This window comes from Emiliania huxleyi, assembly GCF_000372725.1.
Source record: "Emiliania huxleyi CCMP1516 unplaced genomic scaffold EMIHUscaffold_23, whole genome shotgun sequence".
Lineage (NCBI taxonomy): Eukaryota > Haptophyta > Isochrysidales > Noelaerhabdaceae > Emiliania > Emiliania huxleyi.
The window spans coordinates 421,952-436,099 of NW_005200333.1; the positions used below are offsets into that span (position 1 = coordinate 421,952).

The following is a 14,148-nucleotide window of genomic DNA, read 5'->3' on the forward strand; positions in this document are numbered from 1 at the left end:
GAAGGGCGGCCCGGGCTTCGGGTGAACAAGCCGTTCTTCGAGGACCTTTTGGGGCCGCCTTGCCGGGAAGCTTTGCCCGCAGCAGCCGCCTCTTCGGGCGACTTGCCAGCGATGATGGGGTCGCCCGCTGCCTTGCCAGCCGCATCAGCCGCTTCCGGCGACAGGCCATCGTCAAGGGCTGCTTGAGCCGCCTCGCCCGCCGCCTCGCCAGCCGCCGCTGCCTGCTCGGGCGTGTAGCCTGCGATGATGGCGTCGCCCGCAGCTTCGCCCGCCGCATCTGCCGCATCCGGTGACAAGCCGTCGTCGAGCGCCTTCTGAGCCGCCTTGCCGGCATGGAAGAATTCACGCACGTAGTGGCGGATCCCACAAGGCAGACCGCATACTTAGGAGCGTACGCTGGCGTGTGGAAGACGGACAACATGCGCGACTTCTCTTACTTAGACACCGTGCGGCAATCGATTTACAGCATCTGGGCCGTCGCCGACGTTCAGGTGACGATTTGCACGTATGCCGCCGGCTGCTGGCACGGTGATTTGAATGTGACAGAGTTACATGATGGGTCGTCGATGGCGTTCCTAGAGAAAATCCCGTCGTACACGACGTCCCAAACTGCGAACCGCTTGCAGCTCCGAAAGAACCAGGAATCCTACAACACCGTCGCGCAGTCGCCGAGCGGGGAGTTTGCTTTAAGATATGTCCCCAGAGCGCAGCAGGGCGTCCGGGCGCTTCAGCGAGTCGACGGCGACTTGTTTACGGAAGACAACTACGAGACGTTACCGGATTTACCTCTCATCGACCCGAACAGAGGCTTTAATTCCGAGTCGCTCCAGAAAATAGAGTACGCCTCTGACTCGCACATCTACGGCTGCGGCTTCAACCACGGCGTTTTGGAATCGATCGATGGGGGCTTCACTTGGGCTCGGATTTGGGAAGGCAACGGCGGCGACGTCGTCGATGTGAAACTATCGCCCAGTTTTCAACAAGACTCCACAATAGTCACGCTAGTGAGGGACATCAACGACGAACAGCGCGTGCAAATCTACCAAAGCACCGACAGCGGCCTCAGCTGGTCGCAGATTTCAGACGTGAGATCGTGGCCGAACGTCGCCTTCGCGAGGGATGCCAACGGAGACCCGATAGTCGTCGCCCTCGAAACTTCCGGCAAGGGCATGGACGGCGAGCTTTTTGCGTATGATGGCTCCGAATTCCGCCGCGTCGGCCGCCAGCAAGTGAGTCAACGCAAAATGAAATTCGGCTTGGACGGACTCCACGTTTCGCCGACCGGTCTCCTCTGCGCGTCGTACGTCGAGGGCGGCCTCGTCTGCGGCGAGTTGGACGCCGAGTACAATTTCATCAACAAAGTCCACTCCATCCCGACGCCCTTCGCCAGGGACGACGCCAACGCGGAACTCCCGCCGAAATTCTGGCGCGCGGGGTCTAGCATCCAGCAAATTCCCATCAGAGGCTTCAACGGCAAACTCGCCTTCTCTCCGAACTTCGCAAACGACCACGCCCTCTTCGCCGCCAGCCACTACGCGTTGTACTTCTCAGGCGACGAAGGACGCACCTTCCGCAAGGTCTTCGAACTCCCGTGGCAAGCGCCGCTCGTCGACGTTGCACCACCCTCTGCTCCGCTGCGACTCCCGCAGCCCTCCCCGCCTTCACCTCTGCCACCACCTCCGCTGCCTCCGCCGCCGCCACCGTCGCCCCTGCCGCCTCCGCTGCCGCCGCTGTCGCCCTTGCCGCTGCCGCTGCCGCCTCCACCGCGACCGCCGCCGCTGCCGCCGCCGCTGCCGCCGCCGCTGCCGCCGCCGCTGCCGCCGCCGCTGCCGCCGCCGCTGCCGCCGCCCTCGCCACCTCCACCGCCATCTCCGCCCTCGCCCATGCCGCCACTGCTACCGCCCCCACCTCCAACGTCACCAGTACCCAGCATACCTTGCAAGGGATCCGCCGAAATCAGTGGCCTCTTTAGGCTGCTTGGCCATTCAGCCCCTCCCGGTTCTACCGCCGACTGGTGCTACCGGCTCCGCGGCTCGGATGCCTGCAGCAAAGGATATGTCGAGGCGCCTCGGGTCAATTCGCCCGCCGACCAGTGCATCAACACGCCGTGCCGCATGTGTGTCTACGAGGCAGATAGGTGCAGGGTAAGAGGAGAGAGATTCGTGAAGTGCGCCTCGCCGCCGTTGCCGCCGTCGCTGTCGCCACCCCTCCTGCCGCCGCCTTCGCCACCGTTGCCGTTCCTTGCACCAGCGCCACCACCCAGGCTGCCGGCAGTCGGACCACCGCAGTCTCCGCCGCCGCTCCCGCGGTCCTTCCCCGAGGTTCGCTTCCTTGACCCTCCACCGCCAGTGGGAGGGATGGTGCTGTTCAGCGCCGTACAGGAGGTGTGCAGGGCCCGCGGGCTTGGCTGGGACCTCGTCTCGATCAGAAACACCGCGCACGTGATCTGGCTCCGCAACGAGGCCATCTTCGCCGGCGTGAATCTACCCGCCTTCAGCGGGGTACCGCTGGCCTTCGACCCCTATCACGTCGGCACGCGCTACTACGACCTGACGAACATGACGCGAGATGTGACGCCAATTTTCGACGAGCTCCGGAGCCAGGGCTGGCCAGGAGACTACCACACCAGGCAGAACTCGTTCTGTGAGAACAGCGGCCAGCCGTACGCAGGGTTTGGCTACCGGCCGTACCCGATGCCTGGCATTTCGGACTGGGGGCGGTGCCTGCCCATGAACCGGGTGATATGCGAGTTCACCGCCAGCCCACCCATGCCACCACAACCGCTGCTGCCGCCTCCGTCCCCGTCGCCTCCAATACCGCCCTCGCCCCCTTCACTTCCACCGCCGCCGTTGTCGCCGCCGCCGCCGTCGCCCTCTCTTCCCTCGCCACCAGCGCCAACGCCTCCCCCTGCCTGCGCGACGACATGCATCAACACGGTCCTGGCCCCACCGTTGCCTCCGCCGCCAGCACTGCCTCTGCCACCAACACCGCCGCCACCGAAGCGCTTTCACCGTTGGAACTGGCGTCAAATCACCTGCCCTTGCATGGCCTCGCTGGTGAAGAGCGGCGACCTCATCCCCGACGAGTGGGGTTTCGTGACGAAGGATCAAACCGTCGAGGCGATGCTCAACGTCGGGATCTCGGAGAAGGCGGCCGTGGAAATGGCGGACGGCAACTTCGATCACCTCCCTGATCCCAAGCGGCTCAACCTCTTCCTGATGAACACGATCATCACCCAGGAGGATATGGAGGGAATGATTCCCGACCCGCCTGGCCCACTCGAGCACTTCCGAAGCACCGGCATCCGGGACAGAAGATCGCCATCCGCATTCCTCTACCAGAAGCTCGACGACTGCCAACACTTCGACGAAATCCCCGGCGAGTTTAGCGTTTTGGACGTGCAGGAGTGTGTAATACTCGTATGGGACCACGAGAACAAGACGGAGGTCTTCGACTCACGGCCCGCCGTTCTCAACTCCAACGATGTCAACGAGGACAAGCGGCCCGACACTTGCCTGGTGACAGATAGCGGCCGAGTCTCTTGCCCCTCGCAGCTTCACGGCTCCATCAACTTCTTCATGCACGAGTTTGGCACTCCGACTGGCATGAAGGCGGTCATGACCGCGGACGAGATGCGGAACCTCTGGCTGCTCAGCGAGTTCCCTGCCGCATTCAAGGCACGCTCCCCGAGACATTGCATAGACAAGGAGGATCCAACGGCCGAGGGCTGTTCGGCCTGCTTGGACCTTGTCGGCGACGCCGTCGCTGGCTCTGTCGAGGCTCAGCGCTACTGCCGATGCTTGCTTGCCAAACGTCTGAGCCAGGCAGAGGTCGACTTGATCCCCGACTACACCAGGCTCGGGTGCCCAACCTGCTGCTTCGCCACCAAGGAGGATTCTGATGGCCGCAACGCTACCGAAGCTCTGGCCAGGGGGATGCTGCGCGAGATCGACGGGTGCGAGCCGTACTGCGTCGCGACCGGCTCCTTTTCGAATGGCATTTGACGGACTCACAACTCTCTCCAAGTCCAACCCCTCTGAAACCCAATTCTCTTTATTCGACGCGAAACGGGGCCATCGGGCGATCGACCAAGCGAGCCCCCTGCCTGCGGTTGTATTGCAATATTTGTTTCGCTCCGCGGGGAATAGGCAGGTGTCGGCGCGCCCGCACACTATTATATAGAATATATAGGTCCTTAGTAATAGGAATAGTGCGTTTTTTGTGGCGCGCGCGAAGTCTCTCAAGCTCAGAGGGGAGACTAGCTCTACGCGGCTTTAGGCCCCCTATCCGGGTAGGAGCCCGAAGCCAGCCACGAGCCAGCGGATGTGACAAACATTGAAAAACACATGGCGAGATCGAGGCATGGGGCGGCGGACAAATATGGAACTGCGTAGGCGTTTGGGCGCGTCTCATGGCGCCTCGAGAGTGCCCCGCCCAAAGCCTCCTGCGCAGGGGGTGAGGGGAGGTGGAGGGAGGCTTGCACCGGGTTGCCCCCCCTGGGCATCTGCAGCCTGCTGCGCAGAGGCGGCGAGGGTACCAGGCTGTGCCGACTGTGCCGCGCGAGGATGCCTCGAGGCGTGCGGCGCAGTGCTGCCATGGTGCCAAGAAGCCGCATCTCCAGCGCCACCCCTCCCTCGAACTGCTCGATCTCGGCTCTATCTCGGCTGCAGGCGAGGCTGTGGCTGTGGGCCTGTGTACCGCGCGCCTGCTGGTCCGCCCGTGGTGCGAGCGGAGCCTCGGCTCGCCGAGGAGCGTCTGGCGCTGCCCTCGAAGACCCAGCACTCCACCACTAGGGCGCGAAACTCTGGCCTCCCGCCCAGCGGCTCGTTGCCTACTCTCGGGCAAGCTCGGGTCGCCTCGGGCCCTCGCGTCGCCTCTCGCCTCCCGGCCCAGCGGCCCGTCGCCGTAGGTGGAGTCCGCCCCTCCGCCGCCGCTCGAGCCGAACTCGAGACTCTCGTCCAGGTAGAGGCCCGGGTGCAGCGCCGTGCGCGCCGAGCCGGCGCCGCGCGCCCGCGCGCCAAACGCGATGCCACAGGCCGAGCCGTGGACAAAGTGGCTGTCGGACCTACAGGAAAGGTCTAGGAAGGGTCTAGGAAGGGTCCAGGAAAGGTCCAGGAAAGGTCCCAGGACAAAGCGGCTGTCGGACCGCGTCCACGGGAAGACCTAGGAGAGGGTCAGGAGAGGTCCAGGAGAGGGAGGGGAGAGGTCGGTGCCGCGCGTGAGGAAGCGGCCCTCAGCCGCGGGTGCGCCGTGAAGAGGAAGCACTCGCCTGACAGGCGCCCGGTACGCCTCACATCGCCGTGCGTCGTGGTGGTGGTGGTGGTGGTGGTGGTGGTGGTGGTGGTGGTGGTGGTGGTGGTGGTGGTGGTGGTGGTGGTGGTGGTGGTGGTGGTGGTGGTGGTGGTGGTGGTGGTGGTGGTGGTGGTGGTGCGTCGGTGCCGTGCCCCGACCCGCCGCCTCGAGGAGGGGCGGGTGGCAGGGGACGGGCGGGTGGCGGCGGTGACGGGCGGCAGGGGACGGGTGGACGGGCGGCGGGCGGCGGTGACGGGCGGGGGGCGCTCGCCCGTGCCAAAGTAGTGCGACGCGTCTGCGCGCCACGACTCGGAAGCAAAGCCGCCGAAGACGCTGCCGTCCGCGTCGAGCACCACGAGCAGCGAGGGGCCGCGCGAGGCGAGGCGGCGGTAGAGGGTCTGCAGCGAGCAGCCGTGCTGGTCGGTCGAGAAGGCCAGCCGCCAGTCGTGCTGCCGCAGCCGAACCGGCAGCGCGGCGCGCAGCGGGCACAGCGCTGCGAGCGGGAGCACCTGCAAGTCGCGCATGGCAGTGAGCGCTGCGGTGGGCCATCCTTTCATACACGCCCCCCCCCAGGAGTGGCGGCAGCAGTGGCGACACACGCGGGGACAGGGAGTGGTGGCAGCAGTGGCGACAGCGGGGACAGTGAGGGGCGGCGGCAGCAGCGGGCCACCGTATGCAGCTCGGAAGAGGAGCCAAGCAGCGAAGGCGGGTCGGCGGTGCTGTCGCTCTCCAGCGCGGGGCACGGGATCGCGGCGCTCGGCGCCCTGCTCCTCGCCGGTCCAGACGGCGCCACCTCTGCCGCGAATGCATCACTTTCGGCCTCAGAGCGCCGGCTCTTGAGCAGCCACGGCCGGAGCGGCGGCGCCGCGGCTGCGACGTGCAGCCGCATGTTGCGCAACAGACGGCCCGTATGGCTCGTGTCGATGAAGCGAAAATTGCGCTGCTGCTTTGAGCCAGAAGCCTCAGCGACGGCGAGCGGCGATGCCGACTTTGTCCGCCTGCGGAGTTTGCGGACGACGAGGGCCACTCCAAAGAGGATGACGGTGAACGCGGCCATCATGCTGTGGCGCTGGACTAGCACCGTCTCGTAGCGGAGCACGTCCTGGATTGACAGCATTCAGGCGAATGAGGACGCTTGATAAACCGCGAAGGCGACTGGGTTCGGGCTCGTTGCCGTCAAGGGGGCGGTGACCGCCCGTAGGTTAGGGTGAAGTTGAGGCGCCACAGAGTTTCTTGCTAAGTGGTAGGTATCTTAATGCACAGCCACACGACCTCTGGAGCGGCGACACATCTACATATCGATCGGCAGGCAAAACTCGTTCTCTGTCCGTCAGCACCTTGCCTTTGCGATTCCCGCCCTTCCCCGAGAGGGTGAAACCTCATGCGCGGCCATGTCATACCGACATGCCTAGCGGGGGCTCCAGCACCTCCGGCACCGGCAAGACGCAGAGCCACACGCGAAGCAACGTGGACGGGCTCGAGCGGAAGCGGAAGCGCCACCGGCCGTCGAAGCGCCGCGCATCGAGAACGGCGCGGAAGAAGATGAGGAGGCAGAAGAGGCAGTGCAGGCCGTACGCGGCGCCGAGGTGCCAAATCGCGTGGCCGATGGCACGAAAGCCGTCGGGCATGGCGTCGCAGCCCTGCTCGACGACGTTCCAGCAGACGAAGCCGAAGAGATACGACGCCACCCCGACCCAGAGGTACACGCGTGCCGCGCCCAGCAGCGCCCATTCGGAAGCAGGCGCAGGCGAGTCCTTCTGGTCGCCCTCGCAAAGCCCCGCCGGCTCGTCCGATGTGGCGGTCGAGACCAGGTGCGAGCCCGTGGGTTGGATCATGTGCGACATGCCGCAGTGTAGCATCGCCGCCGCGGTGAGCACCATCAAGAGGATCGGTAGGTTGAAGAATAGCACAAAGCTTCCGGGGATCGCAAGCAGCCCGCCAAACGGCGCGACCCTTGTCATGCCGAGCGGCGTCATGACCGCGCAGACGAGCAGCCAGACGCACCCGATGCAGACGGTGCGTAGCGACGGCCCGGCGGACACGCAGCACGAGCACCACCGTGGCCACACGAGCTCGACCAGCGTCTCGAACCACAGCGCAGCAGCAAGATTCACCGCCAGGATCATGCTCGCGCCATCCCAGAAGTCGAAATAGACGTTGTGGGTGATGTGATTCATCATCGATGTGATGCCATTGAGCAGGATCAGGATGTTCAGATAGCGGGCCACCGGGATCGAGTGTCTGGCGGTCAACAGCTCATACCCACCGAGAAAAATGATGAATGCCGCGGTCGCCGCCGCACCTGGCTCAAGCTTGCCGGGACGCTCGCCCACGAATGGCGGCTCTTCGGGCCAAGGGCCGGTGCGGTTTGAGAGCGCCAAGAGGGACTCGCAGAAGCCGCCCGAGCGGATCGAACGCAGCCATTCAGTGCCGGTGCTGTTCATCGAAAGGATGTCGCGCTGGGAATGGCGTCTCGGACCGACGAGAGCAGGAGACACAGCGGCCCGATGGTTCTCTTTTTCTTCAAGCAAGAATTCAAGAAAGAGCCAAGCTTCCCGTCGGTTCAGCTTTTTCTTTCTTTTCGAGAGCAATGCTCTGGGAAACTAGTTCGAGGGCAATGCTCACCGAACCAGTTCATGAACCAGTTCGCCAGTTCGCGGCACTCTCGAAAGCTGCTCCCGTAACGTCTCTAACCGCCCGCCGCGCATAACTGAGTCCTCATCACCTCCTTACCTACATACATAGGTAGAAAGGTGAAGAACAGCCAGGCCCGGACTGGACACTGTTGGGTATTTACTTTTTTCGCAACACCGCTGGGCGACCGCTGTCAGGCTTCATGCCTTCGCCTGTGCTTCGCCTGTGCCCGTGTGAGTGCGTGTTGAAGGTTGAAGGAGAGTATACATCGAGGCACACGCACGCACTCCCGAGATGACGGACCGCCTCTCCCCACACGCGTACGTGCTGGCCTTTGTCGTGGCGCTCGACATGCTGGCTGTGTCGCTCGTCGTGCCGCTCCTCCCAGCGCGGTACAAGGAGCTCGGTGTCGAGCCGGTCTACAGAGGCCTCGTCGGCTCCATCTACTCCGCCTCCCAGCTCTGCGGCGGCCTCGTGATGGGCTTTGTCGGCGACCACTTGGAGGACCGGCGAAGCGTGCTGCTCCTCTCCTTTGCCGGTGCCGCGGTCAGCTACGCCATGGTCGGCTTCGCCACGTCGGTGTGGCTCCTCGCCGCTTCCAGAGTGGTGGTCGGCCTGGTGAAGCAGACCATGACATCGAGCAAGGCGATGACGCTGCAGTGGAGCTCGGACCGGACGCGCGCGCGCGCGATCGGCCTCACCTCCTCGGCCGCCACGTTTGGCTGGGTCGCCGGCTCCTCCGTCACCGGCATCCTCCGCGGGCTGTCGCCGTCGGCACCGTCCGCGGTGGCGGTCTCCCTCTACGCGGTGTGCGCGTCTCTCGTCCTCTCTTTTCTTCCGCTGACGCCGCCGAGGCCTGGCAGCGGCGGCGGTGGCGGCGGCAGCGGCGGCGGCAGCAGCGGCCACACGGCAGCGTCCGCCACCAAGCCGGCGGCGGCACGGGGCTTCCGAGACAAGGCGCGGCGCGTCTTCGGCAGCTCTGCCATAGCGAGGCTGCTCGCCCTCAAGGTTGGGTACGGACTCGTTGCGCGCGCGGCGGGCTCGCTCCAGGCACCTTCGCACTTAGCGCCGCCGCCCGCGCAACCTCGCACCCAAACACTCGCACCCAACGTCCTCACTCACTCACTCACGCGCCTGCCCCACAGCCCCCTGCCCCGCAGGCCTCCTCGGAGATGGGCCATCTCGGATAATCTCGCGTGATCTCGGGTACACTCGGACACCTGCCCCACACACCCACAGGCCTCGTGGGAGATGGACCGCTTCGGCCTCGACGTCTCTCGCCTCGGCTACCTCACCACCGCGAAGGAGCGGCGTCTACCCTCGCCGAGAGTACCCGAGAGTACCCGAGAGTACCCGAGAGTACCCGAGAGTACCCGAGAGTACCCGAGAGTACCCGAGAGTACCGGAGAGTACCCGAGAGTACCCGAGAGTACCCGAGAGTACCCGAGAGTACCCGTCTCCTCTCGCCGCGTGCTGCCACGGGGAGAGGGCGGCGGCGCGTGACCGCCTCCAGGCCGGCTCTAGGCGCTCGGCACGGGCAGCCTTCTCGAGCTCACCCGAGAGTACCCGAGAGTAGCCCAGATCGCCCGAGATCTAGGCGCTCGGCACCGCAGCCTTCTCGGCGCTCGTGGCTGGCCGCGCTGTCGCCGCGGTCGGCGAGGCGTCCACCTTGGGGCCTCTGCCTCGTCGCTGCAGCCTACGCGCGAGATCAGCCGAGATTCGCCGAGATTAGGCGTCCGCCTTTCGAGCGAGTCTCTGCCTCGCAGCCGCCGCCGCCGTGCTCGAGATGGCGTTCGCCGACGTTTGGGCGTACGCGCTGGTCTGCGTGCCGCTCAAGCTCGCAGCCGGCCTGCTGGCGGGCTTGGCGCTGGAGAGCTTGCTGGCGAGGCTCGTGCCAAAGGCGGAGCTCGGCGCGTCGCTCGCCGTACTCGACGTCCTGCAGTCCGGGTGCGGTGTGCTCGCGCCGCTGCTCGGCGGGGCCGCGATGCAGTACGGCGGCCTGCAGGCGCTGCCGGCACTCGCGGCCGCGGGCTATGCGTGCCTGCTGCTGCTCTCCTTCGCCGCACTGCCGGCCGCCTCTTCGGTGGCGGACGCTGCCGCAGGAAGTGCAAGTGGCGTTGGCGGCGAAGTCAAAAAGGAACGCTGAGGGCCCGGTTCCCGCACATTTCCCTGGTTTCATAAAACCCTCACTCAGAGAGAGGTGAGAGCATGTTCCCTTAATCCCTAGAGCAGCACACATGTGCGAATCGTGGTTCTTGTTACGTGCTACTCCGCTTTGTTTCTTTCTGTTTCGGCACAAAAATATCCGCCGTTGGCCCCGATCGCAGTCGGGGCCAGATAAAGAGAAAAACGGTTGAGAACGCGCCAGATCCCCAGAAGCAAATCTCCCGTTATCGACGGCCCGATGATCGTGCTCTCTTAGCTTCCACACCTTCGCCCGCTTACCTGCTCGCGAGCAGCCGCTGCCAGTTCTGCTGCGGCGTGCGCACCAGCCATGCGGGGTACGGCGTGGGGATGCCGAGGGCGACGCACATCCCGAAGAGGCCTAGAAGAAGGTGAACGAGTAGTAAGGGCCGCTGGCTCTGCAGGCGGCGCGGCGGGGTCGAAGGGGAGGCCGAGGCGAGCGTGACGGGCACACATGCAAACAGGGCAATCCTCTCACCCCCCCCCCCCTCTCATTCCCCTTGTGCGCCTCCAAGGCCTTCGGTGTTGCCCATCCGCCGGTCCATCACGTAGCCGCCCGTGAGCGCGACGCACCGGCCCTCAGTGTCAAACTGAGCGGAGCCGCACTCCGGCGGCGCCTCCCACCGCTTGCCTGTGGGCGGGTAGCTCGAGCCGAGGAGGCGGAGCGTCGCCGAGTGCGTGCCGCTGCGCGAGTAGGTGTACCAGACGCGGTTGACGTCGAAGGGGCAGACGCGCACGTCGCGGTAGCTGTACTCCAGGTCCGGGAAAGCCTGCTTCACAGGCGGAGGTGTGAACATCCCTCGCAGTCTATGCACACAAGTGGAGGTGGGGCGAGTCTGGGGAGAAACCTCGCGCAGGTTGGACTCTCCATACGAGGAGAGGAACTCAGCCTTGCGGAGAGGGCCAACCACGGGGCCGGTGAAGGTGAACGAGTCGGCGAGCAGTTCGGGCCGCTCCGCGCCGTAGTCCGTCTCAAGCAGCGCGGCGCATAGCTCGAGCAGTCGCTCCTCAGACAGCGCATCCGAAGTCGCCAGCCGCGGCACCTCGAGCAGCGACGGCTCCGGAGGCGGCGGCGCCAGGCGCAGCAGGCGCAGCGCCGGGCCGAGGAGGTCGCCGCAGGAGCGCGTGACCACCGGCGGGAGAGGGACGCCGATGCCTTCCAGAACGCCGAAGAGCCCACCAAGCCCGCCCGTGGTACCAACTCGGCGGTCCATCGGGTAGCCTGTCGTGATCTCGCGCAGCTTACCCGCGCCGTCGAAGCGGAGTGAGACCGCCTCTGGCGGCGACTCGAAGGCCACGGGCGGCGACTTGGCCTCCGCCTGGATCCCTCCAAAGTTGAGCGTGCCTGTGTGCGTCCCACGGCATCGCATCGTGCACCAGACGCGGTTCGGGTCGTCCGCGTCGATCCGAAAGTCGTGGTAGCGGGCGTCAAAGTCCGGGATCGCAGCCTCGAGGTCAAGGCTCGCGGTTGCGCCAATGAGCGCCTCCTTGCCGAGCGGGCCCACCAGCGGCGCCACAAACTCAAAATCCTCTGATAGCGCCTCTCGCAGGTCGGCAGCGTTCGTCGGGCCGAGCTCTCGATTGCCGAGAGCAAAGTAGGCGCGGGCCTTTGCGATGGTGGCGTCGTTCACACGCGGCGGGGCGAGCGGCGAGGCCACGCCGCACGAACGATGCACCAGCAAGACGAGCATGGCACGCGGTGGGCTTGGAGAAGGCGAAAGGGTTGATGCGGCGGCAGCTGCAGCGCGGCTATCGAGCCGTGCGGTGAGTGCGCCGATGCCGGCACAGTCTCTTCTACCCCTCCCTCGCCCCCGTGGCAGAAGCACCCGGGTGGTCCGAGGGGTGCTAGAGCCCGGCGTCGGAGACTCGCGCACGCGCACGAGATTGAGCAGCTCAGAGCGAGCCGCGAGCAGCGAGAGAGAGCGCGTGACTGCGAGCGCGCGCGGGTCGCGACGGCCCGAGAGAGAGAGAGCAGAGTGTGAAGAGAGAGAGTGGTGACATTCGTACCTTTGGGACTCGATGTGGGACTCGGCGGTGTGAGCGATTCTAAGATACGGTATGAGGGGGCGGCGGGTTCCGTGAGCAATAGGCGTCGCGGGGGTCTAGACATGCAGATCGCGGAGGCACAGCAATGCGGCGAGGCAAGCGCGAGCGGACGCCGGAACTAGCGCCAATTCACATTGCCGAATTGTGCCCCGACCAATGGACCCTTCCCTCGCACCGACCGAGGGCGGGGCGTCGCCGCCGCCGGTGGAGGTCCCTCCGCCCGCGCCGACGTCCGAAGAGACGCGCTACCGCGGCAAGGTGGCGCGCTGGACCGCCGACCGCGGCTTTGGCTTCATCGAGCCGGACGACGGTGCGCACAACTGTGGCCCGGCCTCATGCGCGCCCGCGCTGTGCGCGTGGAGGGGGGAGGGGCGCCCCGCCGGCGCTGGGCGAGGCCGCGGGCGGACCCGCGCAACCCGCGCGCCCGCGCCTCAGCCGCCTCCGCCTCCCGCACCCGGCCATCCTCGCCGTGCCGCGCCCTCATCTCCCGCCATCTGGCCCAATCCCCGGCGGGCCGCCTCGCCCGCTCGCTGACGGCCCGCCCGCCGGCTGTGCCGACGCAGGCGGCGAGGACCTCTTCTGCCACTTCTCCAACATCCTTGACGGCAACGCCCTTGAGGCGGGCAGCCAGGTTGAGTTTGTCAAGGCTCGCCTGGCCGGCCCCGCAGCCCCTTGCCGCCCTTGCCGGGGGCACCGCCCGCGCCGCCTTCTCCGCCCGCGCCGCCGCCGCCGCCGCCTTCGCCGCTCGCGCCGCCGCCGCCCCCGCCCGTGCCGGAACCGCCGCCCTCGCCCCCACCCGCTCCGCCCGCCGGCACCGCCGATGCTACCCTCGCCGCACTCTCCGCCGCCTCTGCCACACTGCCACTCACCCGCGTTTCACTCCGCTGCAACTTGTCCCCCCCCCCCCCCCTCACCTCGCCGGCGCCGACAGCCGCGCACGCTCACGCGCAGGTGTACGACGAGCGGCGCGGCAAGGAGCGGGCCGAGCAGGTGACGGGCGGCTGCCAGGTGGAGACAAGCCGAGAGTAGCCGTGATTAGCCGAGATTGGCCGAGATTGGCCGAGCAGGTGACGGGCGGCTGCCAGGTGTCGCCGCCGCCTCGCCACCCACCGCCGCCGCCGCGCCGCCCGCCGCCGCCCCTCCCCTTCCTCACTCACTCTCTCACCCACTCCCTCGCTCCCTCACCCACTCCCTCCCTCGCTCCCTCCCTCCCTCCCTCCCTCCCTCCAACCCCTCCAGGTCGAGCGCTCCAACATGGGGCCGATGGGAGGCGGCCGCTCGCGCGGTGGAGAGTAGCCGAGAGGAGCCGAGAGGAGCCGAGGGGAGCCGAGAGGAGCCGAGATGAGCCGAGTTGGGGGAGGCTGCGCCCGCGGTGAGCCAACCTCCTCTGCCCGATGGCGGCTGGCCTCAGCCCCGCCCCGGTGCCTTCCGCCTGCCCGTCGAGCTGGTCCCGCGCCCTCGCCCCCAGGCGTGTGCTTCGACTTCCAAAAGGGGCAATGCACGCGGGGCGCCTCGTGCCGCTTCTCGCACGAGGGAGGGTACGGCGGAGGGTACGGGCGCATGGGAGGGTACCCGATGGGAGGCAAGATCTAGCCGAGATCCAGCCGAGATCCAGCCGAGATCCAGCCGAGATCCAGCCGAGGTACAGCCGAGATACAGCCGAGATACAGCCAAGATACAGCCGAGATACAGCCCGATGTTCACCGCCCCGGGCGCCCCCCTGATCGGAGGCGCCGCCGCATCGCACCCCCCATCCTCCCAGCACCTCCCCCACACCTCCCCGCACCTCGCCACCTCGCCGCAGCTCGGCACCTCGCCGCACTTCGCCACCTCGCCGCACCTCGCCGCACCAATCTCCTCGGCGCGGGGCAAGGGCACCAAACTGGCTCGCCACATCTCGCCAGATCTCGCCACCATACCTCGCCGCATCTCCCCTGCAGGTGGTGGCGCTGCTCGAGAAGCTGCCCGCCGAGACGATCACGCTCGACCCGC

At 66.6% G+C, this 14,148-nt stretch overlaps 5 protein-coding genes across 5 annotated transcripts in view; 2 read left to right on the forward strand and 3 right to left on the reverse strand.

Moving 5' to 3' along the window:
* The window catches only part of EMIHUDRAFT_205092 (hypothetical protein), a gene marked incomplete at both ends in the record, with an annotated part of 2,549 nt that extends 2,168 nt beyond the window's left edge, over window positions 1-381 (reverse strand). Inside the window, 2 exons of the mRNA XM_005779517.1 lie at window positions 46-277; window positions 351-381. Of these exons, the coding sequence (XP_005779574.1) occupies window positions 46-277; window positions 351-381 (263 nt within the window). The remainder of the gene's footprint in view (window positions 1-45; window positions 278-350) is intronic.
* A 6,139-nt stretch (window positions 382-6,520) lies between these two features.
* Window positions 6,521-7,749, reverse strand: EMIHUDRAFT_434962 (hypothetical protein). Its single transcript, XM_005779518.1, has one exon. It carries the CDS (start codon window positions 7,734-7,736, stop codon window positions 6,687-6,689), a length of 1,050 nt encoding a protein of 349 aa, XP_005779575.1. The 5' UTR covers window positions 7,737-7,749; the 3' UTR covers window positions 6,521-6,686.
* Window positions 7,750-8,220: 471 nt separating this feature from the next.
* Window positions 8,221-10,107, forward strand: EMIHUDRAFT_310007 (hypothetical protein; the record flags this gene model as incomplete). The annotated part of the gene is made up of 2 exons (XM_005779519.1): window positions 8,221-8,840; window positions 10,029-10,107. The coding sequence occupies 2 exons, from the start codon at window positions 8,221-8,223 to the stop codon at window positions 10,105-10,107; spliced, it is 699 nt and encodes a 232-aa protein (XP_005779576.1).
* A 494-nt stretch (window positions 10,108-10,601) lies between these two features.
* On the reverse strand, window positions 10,602-11,801 carry EMIHUDRAFT_205097 (hypothetical protein; the record flags this gene model as incomplete). Its single annotated transcript, XM_005779520.1, has 2 exons — window positions 10,602-10,880; window positions 10,959-11,801. The coding sequence occupies 2 exons, from the start codon at window positions 11,799-11,801 to the stop codon at window positions 10,602-10,604; spliced, it is 1,122 nt and encodes a 373-aa protein (XP_005779577.1).
* A 511-nt stretch (window positions 11,802-12,312) lies between these two features.
* Window positions 12,313-13,185, forward strand: EMIHUDRAFT_205098 (hypothetical protein; the record flags this gene model as incomplete). Its single annotated transcript, XM_005779521.1, has 3 exons — window positions 12,313-12,466; window positions 12,720-12,787; window positions 13,108-13,185. The coding sequence occupies 3 exons, from the start codon at window positions 12,313-12,315 to the stop codon at window positions 13,183-13,185; spliced, it is 300 nt and encodes a 99-aa protein (XP_005779578.1).
* Between the last annotated feature and the right edge of the window lie 963 nt (window positions 13,186-14,148).

What these genes read in the sequence shown, in the direction of transcription:
- EMIHUDRAFT_434962 (XM_005779518.1), bottom strand. Translation starts at nt 7,736, where the DNA reads ATGAACAGCACCGGCACTGAATGGCTGCGTTCGATCCGCTCGGGCGGC.